At 38.6% G+C, this 22,950-nt stretch overlaps 1 protein-coding gene across 1 annotated transcript in view; it reads left to right on the forward strand.

Annotated features, from left to right (window-relative positions):
* The window catches only part of SPAG17 (sperm associated antigen 17), a 95,462-nt gene that overhangs the window by 62,998 nt on the left and 9,514 nt on the right, over positions 1-22,950 (forward strand). The window contains exons 24-40 of the mRNA XM_061365393.1: positions 150-355; positions 2,693-2,813; positions 4,854-5,206; positions 6,226-6,355; positions 7,853-8,076; positions 8,352-8,496; positions 9,667-9,821; positions 10,241-10,417; positions 12,714-12,841; positions 13,005-13,135; positions 14,344-14,474; positions 14,843-15,025; positions 16,586-16,699; positions 18,827-18,872; positions 20,202-20,304; positions 20,749-20,802; positions 22,482-22,584. Coding sequence (XP_061221377.1) covers positions 150-355; positions 2,693-2,813; positions 4,854-5,206; positions 6,226-6,355; positions 7,853-8,076; positions 8,352-8,496; positions 9,667-9,821; positions 10,241-10,417; positions 12,714-12,841; positions 13,005-13,135; positions 14,344-14,474; positions 14,843-15,025; positions 16,586-16,699; positions 18,827-18,872; positions 20,202-20,304; positions 20,749-20,802; positions 22,482-22,584 — 2,504 coding nt within the window. The remainder of the gene's footprint in view (positions 1-149; positions 356-2,692; positions 2,814-4,853; positions 5,207-6,225; positions 6,356-7,852; positions 8,077-8,351; positions 8,497-9,666; positions 9,822-10,240; positions 10,418-12,713; positions 12,842-13,004; positions 13,136-14,343; positions 14,475-14,842; positions 15,026-16,585; positions 16,700-18,826; positions 18,873-20,201; positions 20,305-20,748; positions 20,803-22,481; positions 22,585-22,950) is intronic.

Here is a 22,950-nt window from a genome sequence, read left to right on the forward strand (position 1 = left end):
GTCCCTCTATCTGAAATAATAAACACCCTCACTGAGGTTATTATTTCTAAGGTAAAATTTAGTGTACAAAATATTGTTAAAAATAAACTGTGGCCATCTATATTTATGAAACTTACTTGCATTAAAAATATTGTCTTTCTCTTCCTTAGATGATGAAATGGATCCTGTCTTAGCAAGAATTCTGAACATCCCTTCTATTCATATTCCAACCATAGTTTCTCCTGTTACATCACCTTCAGGAAAAAAAGATAAGCCCATCAAACAAAAATCAGGAAAATCTCAGCCGTCTGCAAAAGCAAATAGCAAAACGGGCCCTCCACCTCCTGGGGACCTGGTGAAGCCTGAAGAAAAAAAGGTGAGAGATTACACATGATCCAATGAAAACAGAAGAGAAATCACAAAAATCAAATACATAAACTTAAAAAACAGAAACATAGATTCTTCTCAGAGGGACTTGAACTGTGACTTCACAAATTCCTAATTATTTATGGTGCTTCTAAGGATATATTTTACTCATCCAGTTGTTCTCAGATATATATATTGGCAGCTCGCCTTTATGACTTTATGTGTAAATCATAGAATCACAGACTGGTTTGGGTTGAAGGGACCTTAAGACCGTCCAGTTCTAGCCCCCTCCCATGGGCAGGGCTGCCTCACACTAGACCATGTCACGCAAGACTCTGTCCATCCTGGCCTTGAACGCTGCCAGGGATGGAGCATTTACCACTTCTCTGGGCAACCTGTTCCAGTGCCTCACCACCCTCAGAGTAAAGAACTTCTTCCTTATATCTAACCTCAACTAGGGTTAAATGCAGTGCAGATTTATGAGAAAAAAGAGGTAGCTTCCATTGCAAAGCAAATGAGAGGAGAGAGTAATAAGACAAGAATGAGTACAAACAGAGTTGTAAGAATAGACTTGGAAGACTCTAAACGTGATGTACCTATGCTGCTTCCTTGATACCTAGTGGATGAAGTAAGGTTTCAACATATATTCTGTCCATATCCACAGAAAGACCTGCTTGCCTAATTTCAACAAGTTTAGTTAGGTACTTAAAAGAGCATGATCATGGAAAGTGAGCAGGGGGTTGCCAAACAGCACTTAGCATAATACACAGCAATTGTGTGGCACAAATAAACCCTATGCAAACAAATACCCCTGCCATTAGAATTCTATCTGGAGGACATCTGAGTTCCTCCTCTTCTTCCAAAAAGCTTTTACTATTTGGTTTAGAATGTGTTTGACAGAGACTGTCATTAGTGCATGCAGCACCCTCTGTGTGAGTATTGTGCAAGTATTTTGGAGGACAGGATTAGAATCTAAAGCAAGCTAGAGAAATTCACATGGACATGGTCTGTAAAATAGGATGCAATTCAATATATCTACAGAATGGGTAACAGCTCTATCAATAACAGCTCTACAGAGAAAGGTCCGAGAGTGGGAATGGATCACAAGCTGTACATAAGTCAACAATGCCATCTTGCTGTGAGAAGAGCAAAGACCACATTGAGGTGAATAAACAGGAGTACAGCATGCTAAATACATTAAGTTATTTTCCATTCAGGGCTGATAGGGCTTCAGGTGAAGTATTGTGTCCACTTACGGATATTGCACTGCAAGAAGAATATGAGCCCCACTGAAGAGTTTTTAGAAAAGCACCAAGAAAAAACAGAGGTCTAGAAAAGCTTGATGGGTAGAGAAAGATTAAAATACTTAGTTTGGGTTTGTTTGATCAAGAGTAGAAAGACAGTATAGCCTTCTGTAAAGAGCTAAAGGGACAACGTCATTTCTTCTGCTAGCCTGTGTCATCAGAAGAAATTATCAGAAGTAAACTAATTTTCTGCAATAGAGATTCAGACTAATCTGTAAGAAAATGTCTTTAAGGTTAACCAAAGTAAAGTACTGCAATAGTTTGCTGGGAGACCTTCAGCTCTAGAAATTTTTAGGACAGGTGGCAAAACATCTGCCAATTTTTCCCTATATTTATATTCCTAAAAATGAAGAATATGAGGTAATCCCAGGACAAGTTCTCTCTGTTACTTCTGTCTGCAGCCCTGAACTGTTTTCACCTGATGACTACTGGCATAGTGTATGTAGTTCATTGTAACATAGGTTTTGAGGGGGATGGCGTCAAAGGGTCCATTGTATGTTTTCCAGATGTTCTAGGGTTTTCAGATGTTCCTTAGGTCAGCCTCATCTTTTCTAGTCACCAGAAGAGTTTCCACTATGGAGCAATGGGTTCAAACTTAAACAGGGAAAGTTTAAATTGGATATAAGGAAGAAATTCTTTCTGTAAGGGTGGTGAGGCACTGGAATAGGTTGCCCAGGGAGGCTGTGAATGCTCGTCATGCTCAGTGTATAAACTGGGGTCAGTTACCCAGAAGGGATAGATCGCTGCTCGGGTTGGGCTGGGTATCGGTTGGCAGGTGGTGAGCAGTTGTATTCTCTTCCCTTGCTATTTCCCTTACCATTATTATTATTATTGGTGGTAGCAGCAGTGGTTTTGCATTATGTCTCAGTTACTGGATTGCTCTTATCTCAACCAGCGGGAGTTACATTCTTTAGATTCTCTTCCCCATCCCTCCAGGAGTGGGGGGAGGAAGAAAGGGGGGAGTGAGCAAGTGGCTGTGTGGCTCTAAGTTACTGACTGGGCTTAAACCGTGACAGGAATAAAACTAATTCATGTTTCTGTAGATAGAAGTGGAAGAATTGGTTTCTCCAGCACAAGCGATGTCCAATGCTCCTGCTTTCCCAAGCTTGAACGTCTCCTGTCCCAATGGACTAGTAGTAACTTTCCTTGGTGAAAGTTCTGGAGGTTAGTTTTCTGAGCTGCTGCAGAGCAAGGAATTTAAACCAAGTTAAAATTACAGAAGAAAATAGTTTCTGCCTTGATGGGTTTAGATGTACCAGTATGACCAGTTTAATGTCTCGGATTGCTAAGTCTCTCATAATGTCTATTTAATGGTATTTGCAACATAAATAATATGTTTCAATTCAAACAAAATTAAAATCTAGAATTGCAAGTTATTGCACATAAAAACAGCAATCCTAAAAACCACTTGGGAGTCATGTCGAATAACCAGTTGAATATGCATGTATATTGGAATACAGAAAAATACACAAATTCAATTCATATTTCATAAATGCATATATATGTACATATATATATATGAATGGATGCCAGATGTCATTTAATACAATCTGTCCTGCCCAGGCTGTACTGGACATGTTGACTATGTGAAAATAGATCAGCACTTCAGAGGTAGCTATATCCAGGAATAAAACAGATTTATCACACACACACCAAGTAGATGCCAGTAGTAATTCCTATTACCTATAGTATCCTATGTGTAAGCTCTTGCATTTGTCTTCCTGGCAACTGATGAAACAACGTACCTCTTAATAATCAGCCAAGCGGTAAGACCAGTGCATATAAGTTAACAAAAAATAAGACATTCATATTAAATAGCATTAGTAAATATAATATGGTACACAAGGATCCAGCACAAACTTATAATCATGTGAGAGAGGAATGTCTGGATTATATTTGGAGGACCACATTGATCTGAACTGCTAATAAAAGCTTCCCTCATTTTTCTTCTCAGACATCTTTTCCTTTTTATGTCAAAATCATAGAAATGTAGAACAGCTCAACTTGGAAGATCATCTAGTCCAGCCTTTTGTAGAAAAGGGAGCCTAGATGAGATTATGTAGCACCCTGTCCAGTCACATCTTGAAAACCTATGGCAGTGGGGTCTCTACCACATCCCCAGGGAGACTGATCCAGTGAATGATTGTTCTCACTGCAAAAAAATTCTTTCTTATATCAAGATGAGACATCTCCTGGTGCAACTTGTACCCATTGTCCTTTGTCTTCTCCATGTGCCTCCTTATGAAGAGAGAGCCTCCATCCTCTTTGTAGCCACTCTTTAAGTACTAGAATACTGTGAAGAGTCCTATCTGAGCCTTCTCCAGGGAGAAGGGACCTAACTCCTTCACCCTTTCCTCATAGGACAGGTTCTCCAGCTCTTTTATCATCTCCGTGGCCCTCCCTTGGACCCTGTCCAGTCTGTCTGCATCTTTCTTGAATTGTGGAGGCCAGAATTGGACACAATACTTCATGTGCAGCTTAACAAGTGCTGGATAGAGTGGGATGATCGCATCTCTGTCTCCGCTAGTAATGTCGCTACAGGTGCAACCAGCTTGCCAGATTTTCCAGTTCAGGGTAAATGTGTTCTGATGAGTCTGGTATGAAGTAAAGAAGATGCAGAGGGTTTTCAAGCGTACATAGTTTGGCAAGGAGCATAAGTTGAAATCTTGAATAGATGATGTGAACAGCAAATATGAACTCATCCATGTCATCTTGTGACACACGTACTATAATTGTACTCATTCATATACTCTACACACTGCCATAAATTAATCTAAAGGCCTTATTTGTTCTAGTAGACAAAATATCTAATTTCATTTTCTATACAAACTCAAATTTGGCGAAACTCAGGAAGTTTTTTTTCATCTTTATAGGCAGTTAGGAAATTCTTCTCACCAAATGTCAGTCTTTCAAAAGTTCAGCATTCATAATAAATCCACCTTCAAATATCCTGTATTTTCTTTTGAAAAACACACTCCACAGGAGGATGTTTTTGAGTTTCTGAGTAGATGACTGCTTTGAATTGTTCTCTGGAAAACAGAGTCTGTCACTTACTCTGTGGATTAGAGAGGAAGCCAAGGAGAGTTAATCTTACTTGTCTAAAGTTGCATAATTTCTGTAGAAACCATGATGCTGGGTATTTAGCACTGTCTGAATGTGCTGTGCAGTATTAAGTAATTTGGAATTTGATTTCATATTTGAAAGGTGAAGCCACTGCAGTCGAAGTTGAGAAAGAGGTGGTAAAGGAAAGGGAGGCCAAAGCAAACGAAGACAAGGAAGAGGAGGCCGAGGCAAACAAAGCAAAGGAGAGAGATGTTATGGATACTGGAGAGGAGGAGGAGCATAAGGTTACAAAAGGTGAAATAAAGCGTGAAGACACTAAAAGAGAACAGGACAAGGAGACCACTTGGGAAATTCTGGTTAGGCAGAGTTATCCCCAAAACGTAAAGAACTCTCGTCTATATACATCTGTGGCAAGGCAAGCAGAACAAGAGGTGTCGAGAGTCATCACCAGTCAAGGAACTGTCATAAAGTACCTGATGGATGGATCTACCCAGGTAGGTTTAATAGAATTAATTGAAAGCAGCCTGTGTGCAATTACCCTTAAACTTGCGCTTGTCAACTGAGATAGAGAATTGTCCAGTTTGTAGATGAAGGAGTTAAGTAACCACTGAGTTATGCAGACATGTCAAGACATGCTTTTGGCTTTGCTCAGAATCAGAACTTAAGGCACAGAGGGAATTCTAATGATGAAAATTTTAGGCATGTGAAGATTTTAGGCAACTTTGGGATTGGGAAATACCTAAATATGGTTTTGAGGACTACATTCCTGATCAATAAATGTAACTCTTGAGATGTTTCTTTATGTTGCCTATTTGTTTTGTACATTCTACCTTCTTCCTAGAACATCTATGTTGATTTGTAAATGAATTCAGAGACAGTTGGGGCAATTCTAGGGTTTATCTGCCACACAAGGAACATGGATATCAAGATTTGAGTGTAATGGGCAATAGATCTCAGAAAACAGTTGTATTAGTACTATGACTTCTTTTTGTTAGCTGTCTTCATGGCTAAAAAAGTTAACAGTAATTCTAGACATAGGGAATACCTGAATATAGATCAGTATGGTGATACAGATGCATTACCACTGCTACAAAGAAAAAAGTCAACTTTTGACCACCTAAATAGTCAAAGAATAATCTTTACTGTTGGGTTCTATAATGCCTATTTGTCATTATAAAGTAAGACACTGTATACGTGAACTGCAGCAATTAGCAGTCCTTTGGGCAATGATTAATGGGATTAATTCCTCTTCTCTGCCCTCTCCCATTCCCTCTGCTCCTTTCCTCCCTTCCCCTCCCTTCTCCTCTTCTTCCCTTCCTCTCCCCTTTTTCTCCCCTCCTGTCCTTTTTTAGGGAGCTTCTTTATTCTTGTATTCATTTTGAGAGTTTTTACTTTTTTCACCTCTGTCACCCACAATATTCCAGTGGCTACTGCATTTGCAGCACATTCTTTTGAGACTTTCTATTGGTGTTTGCAGTGAAATTAACCTCTAGTATATCCTTGATTTCTGCAGATTCTGTTTGCTGATGGCACAGTGAGTACGAGTCCTGATTCTGGCCCTGTCCTACCAGCACCTGCTGTTCCAAATGACATGCAACTTTTACTGGAATCTGATCTTTTACCTGAGACCAGCACTAAGAAAGGTAATATTTCCATTGTTTTGGATAGATTTAAAGTTAGAAAGGCTGATGATACTTAATAAAGGGCATCTTTCTTTAGTCTGAAATTCTACTAGTACAAATCTATCTGCTGTGCACTGCTGATTTGATACCTTCATAGCAAAGAATTTTTCTTCTACTCTGGATTTTTTTTTCTTTTAACATGCTAGGACTCTAATAAGTAAAAGTTGGTGTAAGAAGTACATTGGTACCAAAATAATTCAACACAAAGCATTTTAAAAGAAGCCCTTGTAACTATAGTCTTGTCAAATCCTTACTTAAGTGTTACACAGTTTTTAGCCTTGGTGTTGAGAAATGCTTCTTTCACGGAGGACTTCTAGTGTATTTTTCTTTCTCATTGTATGTATTTCAAGGCCACTGCTATTATAAGGCAACTTAGCAATTGGTCATATGGACTTGTGATCTGTGCCAGTATAACCGTTTGTACCTTATTTCATTTGACTGAGAAAGAACCTAATAAAAGTCTACTTCATACCTCAGAGTGTAGTTCAAAAACACCATCAGTGCTACTCGGTGCACAGAATAATTATGACCCATCATAATATTAACTTAGAATCTGTTGGAAGTATGTGAATAAAAATTGGTGACAAAGAGAAAGGTCTCTCAGAAAGAGACTTTCTGAGTTATCAAATACAGTCCTTGTTCTTATGATACTCCTTTGGATAAGTGGTTGGATGTTTGAGAATGTGTCTGATGAACCATATTCTAAGTCTCATTGTCTGTGGCCAATGTATATTCTTTACTCATGATTGCTTTCCCACGCACACTTTTAATCTCTGCTGCTTAGTCTTGGCAAGTTCATAGTGAACACTATCACTTTAATCTAAGTTTTGCATTTCAAAATACGGGAGACTGGAGTTCTCCATCACATTCTTAATATGATCACTACACTCTCCAGTTCCCTTTCACAATGGAGTCTCCCCCCGTTTTCTTCTGATGCACCACAGGATTGTGTTTGCCTTTTTTTTTTTGTTAGCGTATTTTCACACTGATAACTTGTAATCATTCTGTATGGATGATTCCTCCAGGTCTTTCTTTTATTCTACTGTTGCAAACATGTCTAAAGCAGATTTTTATTCTTTTTTGCATTAAATGTTATTTTAATAAGCTGTATCAAATTCTTCTTACTTTTATCTTCAAGCTCATGGGACACTTTTGGAAGCTTTTTTCTCTGTAATCCATTCAGATTTTCTTCTGCATTAATAGTTCCTTTCCAAAGTCAGGTCACAATCAGATGTCAGTAGGATGCTCTTCATTTTTTCTGTGTCATTAATGAACACATTAAATAAGGTTAGTTCAGGGGCACACCTTTGAATAACAGGACTTGTCATTTCCTTCCAGCCTGATGCATAGTTGTTCTTTCAACTCTGTCAAAACCAATACTCACAGAATCTCTGCACTTCATTGATTTTCTTCTGCTTTAGAGAATACCAAGTCTGATACAGAAATTTTTTGTTTCAGCAGGGAAAGCCAGTGCCAAAACCAACAAATTACACCCAACCAAGGATGAGTTGTTTGAAAATACTGTACGGGATGTGGTTAATTCTGAGCAAGCTGAGGTGAACCAGGCAGGAACCTGGATAACAACAACTCCATCAGGCATTCAAGTGGGCACTGAGAAAGGAAAAAGAATGGATCTGAAACCACTCTTAACCTATCAGGCAACTGACCCAGCTGATGGAACGGTATTACTATTTTTGTGTTGTTATAGCACTGTCTACTAAGCTAAGAGGGCTGCCATCATACAAGTTGTAGGTTTTGTTTTTGGAACACATTGTGCTATTATACTGTTACTAATACAAAGGCTTTAGATTTTGTTGAAAATGTGATTCCTCAGTCTCTGAAGTAGATAAAGTAGCAGTAGCTTCTTTGGAATGTCATTACATAATGCCTGTGTTACTCTTGTTGCTGTTTAAACTATCACAGTGCTAAATAAATGAGTATCCCTTCATTCCTTCAGGTTATGACTGTACGAGATGATGAAGTGATAATTGTTGAGAAGCTCGATGGAAGCAGAGTAGTAGATCATGCTGATGGTACTAGGATCATGACATCGTATAAAAACTGTGAAGAACTTTTTGAACCCAAGCAGAGTGAGGAAACAGGTAAAATCAAAAGGGGAACACTTGTTTCTGGTCTGTCTTGTGAAGCAGATAATTGTCAAAATATATACTAAAGAAGGCTAATAGCCTAAATAACACATTCACTAGTGCAGTCAAGGCTTAGTTTGTCTGCTTAGTCTTTTTTTCAGCAGTATGCAGTGCAAAACTTACATAGCTTCAAACAAGCAAATTTTCTTCTTTCATGGCCCACCTTCACCATGAGACCACAATGCTGGAGTTCTAGTATGTTTATTGCACTTTTTTCATCTACCCTAATACTAGCAAGCAAGCTGATTTGAGTCTTATCTGAAGAAGTAGAACTCCTGTTTGCCTCTAATAAGTGGGGCTAATGGTTCTCCTTGTTCCTTCTGGCTGGCAGTATATTCACAGGAAGTGTTCAGGAACACCTCCCTGTGGGATTTTTACAGCCCAGAAAGCCAGCCGTATCCTGGGCTGCATCAAAAGAAGTATGACCAGCAGGTTGAAGGAGGTGATCCTGCTCTGTACTCTGCTCTCATGCAGTTGTGGTGTCCTCAACATAAGAAGGACATGGAACTGTTGGAGCAAGTCCAGAGGAAGACATGAGAATGATCAGGGGCCCATATGAAGACAGGCTGAGAAAGTTGGGGCTTTTAAGCCTGGAGAAGAACATCTGCATGGAGACCTCAGAGCAGCTTCCAGTACCTGAAGGATGCTGCAGAGGGGACTCTTCATTAGTGACTGCAGCGACAGGACAAGGGGTAAAGGGTAAACTGAAAAAGGAGAAGTTCAGGTTAGATATAAGGAAGAAGTTCTTTACTGTGAGGGTGGTGAGGCACTGGAATGGGTTGCCCAAAGAAGTTGAAAATGCTCCATCCCTGGTAGTGTTCAAGGCCAGGCTGGACAGAGCCTTAGGAAAGATGGTCTAGTGCGAGTTTTCCCTGCCCATGGGAGGGGTTGGAACTGGATGATCTTAAGGTCCTTTCCAACCCAAACCATTATGTGATTTCAGAAATCAAAACACTGACCTTGAACTGATTTGTCTATTCAATAGGAAGGCAATGGCCAGATTAACATACCAGTGTGATTGTTTTCCAAGATTTGTGATGCTGAATAGGAATTTCTTCACATCTTAGAGCTTGTATTACAGGCATTAAGAATTTCAGTGTCTCATTGTTCTGTATTATTTCTTAGATAAACCCTCAGGAGCCACCATGAAGAAGGTGAAATATATGCAAGTAGAGAATCCTGAGTTTGCTACTGTTATAATAAACTGTGAGGATGGTACCTGTTGTACCATCTTTGGAGATGGGACACGTCTTATTGCAAAGCCAAAGGGAACATATCAGGTGGGAATCATTTTCAGTTTGCGACAATGAAATTAATCTTTGTGTTACAAGTTCCCTGCCACCAGCAACTCTGACCTTGACTATTTTAACTCCCTTTTCTATAGCCTTCACAAATCCTGTGGTTCTATCTCTTTCATATTCTGCCAATATTTAGATACTTGCTCACAACTGTATAGTATAGTTAAATCACAACCTTAAATCTCCCTAAGTTAAATAAAAATATTACAAAGACTAACATCAACCTGCCTCCTGGACCTTATCTTCTTTCTCTCCCTTCAGTCTTTCAGAACTGGATAACTCAGTGATGAAGGTCTGAAAGCTCTCCTCTTGATTTGCGTCTGTTCTTCATATCCACAGCACCTCTGGACTGAAGATTTCACCTTTCAGGACTGAACCTCTTCCCTTTTTTACTGTCGTAGGTTTTACCCACGAAGACAGGATCCCTTTTCATTGATGAAGATTGCTCAGCAGTTTATACCCATGAAGTTGTCAATTTCAACAGCAAGGAAGAAGAAAAACAGCCAGGGAGATACATTATGAAACACACTTCCAGCACTGTCTGTGAGATGGTGGATACTGAAGGAAATATTTTCAAGGTAAAATAAATGGAAGGGAACAAGTAATTTTAAGTATTTTTTTCTCATAAACATCTCTCATAGTCAGCTTTAAGCCTTGTAATACTTAAAGTAGCCTAGCTAGCCAGAAGGGAACAGCTTCTTGAGTATGTGATAGGTTTCCCTTTTTTGGGATTTTCCCCTTTTTAGAGAGACTGAAATAAAACACATGATCTTCAGTTCACCTCACCTGTAAGCAAACCTTAATTAGCATGAATTGGATTAGAGTAAAAAATCAGCTCTGCAAATGAAGGCATTTGCTTTTCAGAAAGTCCATAGAAACACCCTAATCTGCCTGGTAAGGCAAATGTTGTAAAAAGGAATGATTCAGTCTTTAAAATCATACTGTTTGTCCTGTGATCCTTTCACATCTAAGAGATACTTTTAAGCTAGGTTAGTGCTTAGTTTTGAGTTCCAGGAACATAATCTAAGTGTCTGTGACCTGCATACTGTTTTCTAAGTAAGGTTCGCATTAAAGCTTCTAGATGGGACATCCTTAGTGTATCCTTTCTGTTGTTGCAACTGTAATCATTACCAGTTTCCCATATTCCTGTGAAACAGCACTGAGGTTCCTGTGGACATACTCATTGTAACAGTGTTTAACTTGGCTGAAGAAGCAGTGCTTGTATAATCTATGATATAGGTCAATCTCTCCCTAATAAATTTTGAACTGATCAACCAGAGGGATAGAAATTTCAAAGATAGCAAGTTCCTATAAAATCAATGGAATTCAAAGCAGCATGGAAGTTGCTTTGGCATCGGCATTAGCACGTCCTGCTTTTTCTCAGCTGATACTTAAGGAACAAAGGAAGGGGGTTGAGGAGGCTGTGGGAGTAGTTGAAGGCAGGAGCAGTAATCATAGGGGGTATGAGTGGTAGTAAGAAAAATGAGATTTAATGCAGTATGAGAGGATGCAGACATGAGGAATAACTGTAGGGAAAACAAGTTTCATTGGGTTTGCCATTAATGGAGTATATTTGATTTACATCATCCCACTACTTTATTCTCAGGACCGTATTTTCATTGGGTAAGTGCTCATGTGATAGAGAGGGTAACCATGTAGATAAAATACCTGTAACAGCTCATGGATCTAAGCTTCTCATTGTGCACAGATATGATAGGCATCCAGCTTTTGGATCCTGCCTTGCCTGCTGTTACAATCAGCTGTTATCCAGTTCTCACCTTCTGCATGCTTGGTAGAGACAGCAACCAGGCACAGGTATAATAGGATCAGTTTTCCTCTGTCCTAGTCACACCTGAGACTACAGTAAAAAAGGTGTGGGGTGGGTATGTCAGATTCAGTTAGTTCATTGACTGCCCTTTGAATCACCCTGTTTTAAACCGTGTCTTCCAAAGGCATTATTATTTCTGGTTAGGTTATTATTCGTTGTTAGCTACCTTATTTGTATGTTAATGACATGTTAGTTGGTAGTCACATAGTATTTTCAAGAAAGAATATACTGTAGAAATTCACTCAGTGTTATCGAAAGATAATCTGAGACCATATTTTTAAAGTGAATGAATGTCTGAAAAGGGCTCCCTCTATAAATATATATATATTTATAGGTAGACAGATACAAGTATATAATCTGTATCTATATCATCTATATCTCTTCATATATCCACATGCATACAGAGGTGTATACATATTTATTCACATTTGCCTATATACCTATATATACAGCCATGCCTGTACGTATGTATACACACATATTTATATATACACATTTATATTTGTATATATATCTATATATAGTTATATATGTATGTGCTGTGTGGTCATTAACTAATATATTAACATATAGACATATATACAATTACATATATATTTGTTTATATCTCTCTGTGTGTTGGTGTATATACATAGATACATATATACCTCATAGAGATACATCAGTGGCTGAGTATACTGTTACCTGACTTGACCAGCAAGTGAGTACTTTTGTGTGAAGTTGCCTACTGATGCCTGCAGATATGTATGATGAATGTGGAACGTAAACATGCATGGCCCTGTTTGACAACTAACAGTCCTTGAGCATTGTTAAATGTCAGCATGTGATATTAGTGTTTATGATATGGCACATCTTCCTAGAAGTGTTTGTTTTGCCTTTTTCACTGTGTTTTCAGTTTTCTTCTTCATTTCTTTTTCAGGTTGTTCAACATGAAATATGGTTTTTCTGTCTCTTTCACTTAGCTAGGTCATATTAAAGTTCAGCAGCAAGTTACTCTTTTAATAGTATCATATAACTCAAGTAATTTTATATAATTTCTATTATAGGTCATGGCTGATGGCAGCACAAATGTGTGTGTTCCTAGCATTGACTCCAATGACAAGGAGGACAGAAGTTCAGCAGCAGCACTCCAAGAAGTTAACAAACCCATCATTTATGATGAGCATGTCCCCAGGTAACCTGCAGTGAATTCCTAGGTTTACACTTCCTTCATTACTCTGTATTTGTGCAGGGTTCATAAATTTGTGCTTCCTCTGTTCAGTACTCTCTATTTCCACATTTGATATCATCAAGTGGGAGTCCCATTTTCTTGATACAGTCTGTGGCTGGCTGTGTAGGTTCTTCATCATCAAAGCGGATGGTTCTGGAACTGAGATCCTACGGAACAGGGATGTACAAGAGTATCTGGCCAAGGTCTATAGTGATCCTGCTGCTGCTGTCTTGCAGGATCCTGTAGAAGAGCTTCCAGGTAGGAAACTTTTCTGACAAACTAATAACAGAAATAATTGCAAAGGTGGAGTCAGAAGTTTCAAAACTATTTAGGCAGGAAATTCCAAAATGGTTTTCCCCATGTAGGCAAGTGCCCACGCTTCTGGTGGTGAAGCATGAGAAAGGAGCTCGTGGGAAAACACAACAGTACATAGCACCAACCACCTTGTAGTAGCATTACAAGAAGTTACATCCAACATGATTGCTAATCAATGCAAAGTTAGTTGGAGATACTGTGCTTCTATGAAATGCACTGTGGTGGTGTAAGGTCCTAAGAAAACAAACAAGACAACATATGCTTCCCCTGCTTATGGGGGGAGATGATAAGGATAGTTTGCTTCAAGCCATAAGGTATATTCTTCTCAAAGATTTATAACATAAGCTTGGAGAACATCTTTCCCACCTACTGGTCTTACCAGGTCTTGTACACTTTTAAGTGCTACTTCTATTCACAGTAATGACTGGTTCCCCATTGTAAAAAAACTTAATGAAATAATTTTGCCATGGGTAAAGAGAAAAGGGCACTGAGATAGCCAGAAAGATCCAGAAGGTGGGAAGATCAGGAAGATGAAGAAGATACCTTCCCAGTGAAAATCCCAGTCAAGAAAACTTGCTCACAACTGGCTGTCATTTTTCATGGTAGCACATCTGCTTTTCCAGACTTCACACTCTACCTCTCACACTACCGGCTCTATTTGCCTTGAGAGCAAGCTTCACAATTTTGTATCATTGTGATGCAGTACCTCAGTGACAATAGCCATTTTGAAGGCTACTTCTGAGGTAGATAATAGTAGATTAAGTAAATTTTGGGGCTGGGTTGGAAAAATATTTTTATGAACATTAAAATTAATCAGAACAATAAAAACAAATCATCATCTAGTGGAATCCATCCAGTAATTAGACTGTGAAGTACACACACTATACAACACCTAAGAGTCAGATCAAGAAGCGTAGGCAGTCTGTTGTTAAAGAGTCAGAGTGTCTGAACTAGTTCAAGTATTCTGTAATCACCTCAGCGATACGATAGTATCTGTAGCCACGAGAATCACATTTTCACATGGACTTTTACTACATGATGGTAAGAGTTTTTTTTACACTTCAGTGAGTATATTCTTCTGGAGGTTGGAGACACTTGTCCATCATTTTTTGATTTGAACTGATTCTTGGAAAAATCTGCCTTTAAACCAGGTGTTTTAAGTATTACTGTCCTCACCCCTTTGGCTGAAGCTTCCCCCTGGGAAATGAAGAAAGAACCAGAGAGTATTGTTCCCCCAAATCTGCAGCCAAGGACCCGAGAGGACACATATTCTCCTCCTGAGGTACAATTTCTCCAAAATTATCTTTCCCTGCTTAAGCAACAGATGTTTGTCACTGTGAAATGGAGCTCTAAACAGTGGGACATTAAGTTTAGTTTCTTAAGCAGACCAAGCAAGGGGTAGGCTGTGTCAGAGAAAATGTAGTCTTCTTGGGCTTCTTTTATACTCAGTGAGGGAATATAGTAATTTTCAGGAGAGTTCATCCTGCCAGATAAATTGTGGCCAGGAATCTACTGGCTTTATCGTCTAGAGCTGTGATGCTCTAAGGAGAGCATGTGCTTTTCAGATGAGACACATATTGCTGTATGTGCATTTAGCCAGTAATATAAGTAGCCTCTTGCTCTCTTTTGCTTGTTCTTGTCTATGTTCAGAGAAAGATCACAGATCCCTCAGCCAGAACATATATTTGGAGAGGTCTCTGCGTTGAATCCAAAGAGCAGACACACTTGTCAGTACCTGTGCGAAAATGTCCTCATAAACTGCAAATCCGTCAGCTATTCCAGTACAAGCCACTCAATGATGAACTAAGAGAAAAGCTGCAGCTTTCCCTCAAGGTAGTACAATCATATTTACTTATTCTTCCAGAGAACAAATTGGGTGACACGCATTTGCAGTATATACCTGAGGCAAAGAAAAAAGTTTTCTACATTTGAACAATCAACATTTCATACATAGACAAGTGCGCTAAGAAAAGTGTATTTCTGAAGCAGCTCAACTGTTCTACTTACCTCTTGTGAAACCTATTCTCTGTGTAAATACATTCACTTTTTCAGAAATGAATCAAGATCTAAAGAAAAAGGTATTCTCCCTTCCTCTGTCTCCTTCAAGATATAAGAGGTATAAAGGAATGAAAAAGAACTGGAGAGATCGGTTCTGCAAACCTTGTCTGTCATAAAGCTTGGTACTGTGTGTAGCTTTCTAGCAGAGTGGTGTATTAGGACAACATCTTTTAAGGACCCTTTTTTTCCATCCAACTGAGCTTCTACAGCATTCTTTTAAGTAGCACTTGGTGTGATTCTGGCAAAGAAAGACCCTGTCCCTCAGGTTTTTTTTTTCTGAAACTAATTTTTCAATTCTGGTGATGTAATTTAATTTTCCATGAGAGTTAGGAAGGAAATAGGAAGGAAATGGAGATCACAAAGGTTTGTTAGAACACCCTTTATTCATTAAGCTGATCTTAATAATATCATTGATTATTATTAATAGTGGCTATTTACCCGACACATTCCTTTACTCACATAGCTCACGTAGTTTACTGGAACACTTGTATGCTCACTTGTACTTGCCTAGGCTGCTGCAACAGTTGGGAAGCCAAACCTACCTGCCTACTCAGAAGCAAGGGATCACACTGACACACAAGTGACATCTAGGTATCTATTGGATGTGGTTCAAGTCACACAGTTTGTTGTGGATTGCAATGTGTGCTGTTGGTATGGTAGAGCTTCAGCAGACTCTTGGGTGTCCTTACTGTGTTAGTTCTTGCATGTTCAGTAGTCTTGCTAGTCTTCAGAGTCCTTGGTAAGCTTTCACATGCTGCTTTCTCAGCATGTACTTGTCTCTTTGACCTAAAAGCTATTTCTCTGTGCATACTGTTAAATATTTATGTAATCCATTCACAAAAATTGGTAGATGGGACCTTTATGACATTGAGAAATAGCATGCAAAGACATGCTGAGAGAGCTGGGGTTGTTCAGCCTAGAGAAGTCTCCAAGGAGACCAGTACCTAAAGGGGACCTACAAGGAAGTTGAAGAGAGGCTTCTTACAAGGCCATGTAGTGATAGGACATGGGGCAATGGCTTTAAGATGAAAGAGGGGAGATTTAGATTAGATATTAGGATGAAATTCTTCACTGTGAGTGTGGTGTGGCACTGGCACGGGTTTCCCTGTGAAGTCATGGGTGCCCCATCCCTGGAAACATTCAAGGCCAGGTTGGATGGGGCTTTGAGGAGCCCACCATTGCAGAGGGTTAACTAGATAATGTTTAAAGTCACTTCCAACTGAAACCATTCTATGATTATTTCTAAAAACTCTTTTCCCTATGTATGTGTCCTTAAGCCTACCTATGCAAAGAAAACATCTGCATCGTTTTTGTGCTTTTTCATTGTTCCACCAGGAATATACAGACAACATTTTAAAGCAGGAAAAAGAGCTGGAAGAAATGAACGTAAAAGAACCACGAACAGAAGAGGAAAAGGAGAATGCTGCAAGTCTCCTTGAACTGGTTACAGTGAGAAAAATTACATTTTTAACTTCCTTTTCCAACAAAACCATTGTATTGTATTGGAAGTATCAGTCTTAAAACACATCATTGTCTATTAATAGCAAATGCCAGGAAAGCATAGTGCTTCTCTGCCGTAGTTTAATGGTAAAGCAAGAGACACACTCGGTATTCAGCTGGGCTGCTGAATGGCACTGCTGCCATTTTGGGGTAGCAGCCCTCAAAACAGTTCAGAAGTTTGGCTCTATGGAATGAATCATTCTGAAACACAAAGGCCAAAATTACTGAAATGCGTATATTCCCCCACATTAAGACGAGAATGTTTCCGGTCTGTTGTCATTGCAGCTGGGAGACTTCTGTTTCAACCACAGCCACCTCCATGGTAAGAGCTTAAGCCCTGCTTTTGAGATAATCCGAAAGCAAGTTGAAAGAATATTGTTATTACTGCTGAGAAGCATTTGTATTTTGGGGTAAAGGTGCTCTGCTCATTTGCACAGGTTATTAGAGCATGAAAAGAAAAGGAGGAGAATAAGTAACGGGAAAACTGGCTAAATAGGGGAAGAGGGACTTGGGATAGCAGTCAGGAAATAGTGAGGTTAGTGAGAGATGAGTGGTAAAAGAAACAGAAGTGGGTGGAATGAATTAGGATGAATGAGAGAAACACTGCTTACATCTTATGGAAAGAGTGATCAGATTGCTTTCTTTCAGTTCTTTAAATAATTTGTTTCCTACAAGTTCCTTCAAATTTGGTACCTTGCATGCTATGAATTCACATCCTAAATCTTTAGTAGTTAATAGACATCATTTTCTTTTTTAGACTCAAATACTTCTATTCCCACTTAATCAAATAACATGCAGGTAGTGCATTCAGACATACTGAAATAAAAAATCTGGCACTTGAAAAATGCTATCTAGCCATGTTAGTTTAAATATTCACTTCCATTGACCTTTCTAAAGTGAGTTTATTCTAGCAAACAAACACATCTTAGCCTTACAGTCTACCTTTTAAACCTTGTCTCAATATGAAAACATACTAGGAATGAAATTGTTCCAGTTTTAAATGCTGTTAATTTCCTTTTCCTGGCTTTCTGGATAGATCTTAACTTTACTCTAGAATGTTATAATGTTATTTTAACTTTATTCTAGAATCTGTCTCTGAACTTTTTAGCCAAGATAGCAATTTAATTTGCTGAAATTAAAGCCTATTTTTTTATTTTACAAGCCTTGGTATGTATTTTTTTTTTGCTCACTATTGTCAAGTGACATACAAGTCTTAAATAGAGAGTAGAGAAAAGAAGTATCTAGCAAAAGAACCTGAAAGGAGCTCACAAATTCTCTGGAAAGAGGAACATAGAGAAGAGATGTGTCAGTAACTACACCTGCCTCTTTATATTTGTTTTGATGAGATCCAGGTGCTGAATCTCACATGCTGCTTGGTTCCAATGAACTTATCTAGTGACTTAATTATTGTTGATTGTCCTGGCTACCATAAGCACATTTCCAGGTACAGATTTCACACTGGCCAACTCTTTTCTGAGCAGTGGAGTCTCATTGTGGACCTTCTTGTGACCTAGGAATCTGTGTCACACTCCTCACAAGTCTTGATTGTTCCCTATCTCTGTTACAACCTAGACTGCCTGGTCATAGGATCTCCGGTTTTCAGGGATAGCATGAGAATAAAGGAAACGGCTTAGTTTAGAGTTGCTTACCCTCAAAGACTTTACTGTAAGCCAACTACAAGACTGCTCCTCAGTAATGAAGCCTACAAATTGCTGGACACTTGTTCCATTTGACTTCCTGTTGTGACCATGAGTTTTAGATCTGGTTCAAATCCCTTGCAGACGGATTCAAGTTTGATTATGAACTGGCTTAGCTGATTTAATAAACAGCAACCATACAAAATACAAAGCTATCTGTCAAGTAGGTCATCAAGAAGGAAATTAATACCTCTTTAGACCAGGGAAATTGTACTTCCTTTTTTGCCACCTCATGTTTTGTAACACGATGAAATACCTCCAGTCTTGTAGTCACATTCTCAGGTAAAAACACGTGTTTAGGATGGAAGTCCTTTGAGCAGGATGCTGTTGTTTTGAAGTCTGTTTCTCAGATGGTCACAGTTATTCCATTTCATTGCAGTCCTTTCCTAACTGGGAGAAGTCAATTGAAAATCTCAGTGATAGAGGTAATAAAACTTGAATATCTTTCTAAATTGTAAAATATCATAGTAATTTTTAAAGTACTGTAGTATTATTTTTAAAGGAGGAACATAAAGGTGAATTTGTCTATGTGCTAGATAATTTGCTATGATTTTCATACGTGATTAAAACTTATTAGCATTAATGTTTCAGTACCTCTAGAAAACAATTCCTATGTTTAGGCATGTGTATTTGGCATTTTGACTCACATTTCCATAGCAAAAGTTATAGTATTCAATCCCATAGTGATGCCAGCCTTTAAAGGGTTATTTTTCTGTCCTTCCTGTGTTGTCAAGAATATTTATGCTTGTTAAGAAAAGCATTCTGTGCAAAGTAAATGAAAACTGCTGCAACAAATGCTTGCTCCCCAGTTTCCTGATTTAAATGGAGGTGCAATTTTAACATAACATTGTTAATGAAGATGATACTGGGAAAGAAAAGACCTTTAAAAGGTAAAAATAGAAAAAGCAGAGAAATTGAAATCTTCTATGGTGAAAAAGCTGCCCGAATCCACTGAAACACTGAGATACATTGTCATAGTCAAATTGGATTGTATCACTCAAATACTTTAATCTCCTAAGTTTTGCCACAGAAATTTGTTTTCAACGAAGGAAATTTATTTAGGTTCAAAGCATCAAGTAAACACATTTTGTAAAAGACGGTGTCAGAGGATAGGGAAATTCTTTATTAAAGCCCCAGAGCTGGTCACAGTCTTAAATAAGGAAAGACTGGCTTTTCTCCATTCTACACACTGAACTAGTAATTCCTTCCATAAGTGTTGATTATGGCTGCTTCAGAGGTATAATTAAGCACAACTTAAGTAAGCTGAGAGTAATAAGGTTTCCTGAAAGCCCACATTACTTTCTTCAGTAGGAGATAGAGACATGGAACATTGCTCCCCAGACAGAAAGTCACTGAATATCAGCAATTTTTCCTGTTGACAGATATTTGATTTGTGTCTTATGGTGATAAGATATATCTTATTATATATGATTCTTATGATATATGATTCTTATGATAAGATTCTTACGATAAGATATATCTTATCATGGATGATAAAGATATTTCAGGAAATACAGGGGGTATGAATCTGCTTCTTGTGCTTTCTACATTTATTTGATTTCTTGTCTGTTAATGTTCAGAACTTGATTTTTAAGTTCTTTCTGCCCCTTCCCTCACAGTGGTACAGGATCTGTTAGGTTTTCATCAAGTGATAGAAAGATGCATTAAAAATATATCCTTCTAAGGTTTTTATTCATACCACTTAGCAGTGATTAGCAGACCACACACATTCGATAACACTCTTTACCCTGCAGCTCACATAACTGAGCTGTATGAACAGGCAGTGGCTTCTCCTCGACAGTATCACACAGCGAAGACAATCACCACGCAAGGAGAGGACCAGCAGCAGAGGTTCAGGTAGGACAGACCAGCGAGAACTGATGCAAATGTGAGTAACACAAAGGATGGAACCAAGCACATAGGCAAGGCAGTTTTCTTAATTGGCTGTCATGAAGGACTGGCACCTACATCTCTAGACATATCACAACATTATACTACCTTTTTCTATGATTATTTTGTCTCTCTGTGCCTCTTTATCTGAAAGATACTTTAAAGTCTGTTAGAAAAAGATTTTGAAGGTTACTTTGAATAATATAATAAAAATTATATATGATATGTATATAGATATGAGTGAACAGTTTTGTACCAACTATCAAAGTCCAAGCCAGGAGTCACCAGAGATGTTAACAAATCATACTCTCATAATTTTCTGGGCTTATCTTGTAAATATGTTCATGCTTATAAAACATGATACTAGTTTTCTCATTTTCACTCCTTTTTTTTGCTTCCCTGATCATCCAGCCCGGAAGGACTAACACCAGTGTCCAAGTGGCAGAGGAGAAAAGAAGAGAACAGGTAATAGCATTAGTAGGACAGAAAGTTACTTATTTTATGAGCCAACTTAAGTCTGCCTTTGGCAAGACTGTTACTGATTTCACTGGGTGTTGGGTAATGGCCCAGTGGTTTGCTAGCAAATAATGGGTGTTCTGTAACAGAACTACTGAATGAATGGATGGATGAAGTCTCTCATTTTTTTTTCAAAACCGAGCAGTGTTACTGATAACTTACACTATTCAAACAAGGCTGAAGTCAGAAGCTCTGTGTTCTGCTTTCTGGTTCTGCCACCAGCGTGGAAAATGACTTATGTGAATAGTTTCAGATGCTGATACATTAGGTTAAGATTTGGGTATTCCACTGGGTAAGCCCAGCTGTTCAAATAGAATCCCAGGCACGTCTGTCACATGGGGGTGCTTCAAAGCTTCTCAAGGGAAAACTCACAGCTCTCTTTTGTAGACTCTCTGCAGTTGAAAGATCCTCCAAGCACTTAAATCAGCTTTGTAGCCCTTTTGTGTGCCAGGTTGGTCAGAAAGGGACACAGAATTCCACGTGTGATTTCAGCGGGGCTGAGCAGAAGGGAAGGGTGCACCTCCCTGGGCCTGCTGGCAACACTCCCCCTCATGCAGCCCAGGATTCTGCTTTTCATCTTTGCCACAAGGTTGAAACAGAAAATCCGGTACACGAGCAAGGATTAACATAGAGAAAGTTACCAGTAATACACATTAATTCACAACAAAATGAAAATCACTATCTTGACATCTCTTTAGGTCATTTTGTCTTTCTTAAATTAAACACAACTTGAAATGGTGATGAACCAATATAATCAGAAACTTGCTTTTTCTTACATTTGCAAAAGGTTAAATTGCAATTGAAAATGAAGCTCTCTTCCTTACTTCTTAATTACTTTCTGACTTGCATGAGATAAAAGCTTTTATAGTTTCAGATTTATATTCTAATACAGCATATTACACTGGTTTGCATACTATTTAAAGAATTGCTTTAAGTGTGTGTGGGTCAGCACCTAAGAACATCATGTGCAATTCAGGCTCTAAAAGCCAGTGTCAAAATTGTCAGTGTCATTAAGTGTGATGATTTCATAGCTGATGTTAGACCTTGCAAGTCAGTGAAACTATAGCATTGTAAAAACTGGAGTAAATCAAGCTGAAACCATAACTGATCTTTACTCTGATGAATCTTATCTTCTGAATTTTGAACAGCTTTTTCTGTATCCACAGAGACATCAAGGTTTTTTGTGATAAAATAAGGAAATCGGATTAATTTAGTGTTACATGTTTTAGCAATGCATCTGAAATGCCCATTCTCATTTAAATGGTTGGTGGAAAGTTGAGAAAATGCTTTTGGCAGTCTCAGATGTGTTCCATAAGTTTTAGACACCTAGAGCATGTTTTGAGGAGGAGCTCTCCTTAACAGCCAACCACTGTCCATGTGCATTTTGGTCAGCTCCTCCATAAATCATCTCCACCATAGCTGGGGGAGGGCATTGTCTGGGCATGACAGACCAGCCTGTTGTTGGTCTATCACTGAGATAATTGCAAATAGAAAGAATATAATTCAATATTGCTTGCCTTTACCAGCTCCATTCCTCAATGTTTTCAATGTAACACTGAAAATCAGTGTGAACTCAGCTCTAATGCTTTTCTTTCTTTTCCTTACCAAAAATGCTACAACTTGCTTAGGAAAGAACTTGACGAAGAAAAGAAGTCCTTGATGGCAATAAGATACAAAATAATTCCTCCGTATTTTGAATCAGAATTCAGCAAGGAGTTTTTCCTAGCAAAGGTAATGTAGCTGAAAAGCAGGGGAGTTTGTGCTAGGCCAAGTAGTTGGTGCCCTGCTCCCACAAAAATAGTGTTGGGTTTGTTTCTCAGCCTCAGTTTATCTCAAGAAACCATTACAGAGAGGATGGTTATGGCAGAATTAATGGTGAGAATTATGCCATTGTCCAAGGGAACATATCTTGGAGATGCTGTTATGTTTATTGAGTACAAACTCTGAAGATTTCTTACATACACTCAGGGGAGAGTCTGATTTGGGGCAGAAGCTGAACCTCAGGTCTTTTCACTTACCCCTTTTAAACCTCTTGCTCAGAACTAGAAAGGGAATTAATAACACCCTCCCAGGTTAAAAGCAGCTTTGGGAACTTTC

Source organism: Neopsephotus bourkii, unplaced genomic scaffold (assembly GCF_033783945.1).
Source record: "Neopsephotus bourkii isolate Nb327-2 ecotype Australia unplaced genomic scaffold, CSIRO-AGI_Nbou_v1 NB_1287, whole genome shotgun sequence".
NCBI lineage: Eukaryota > Metazoa > Chordata > Aves > Psittaciformes > Psittacidae > Neopsephotus > Neopsephotus bourkii.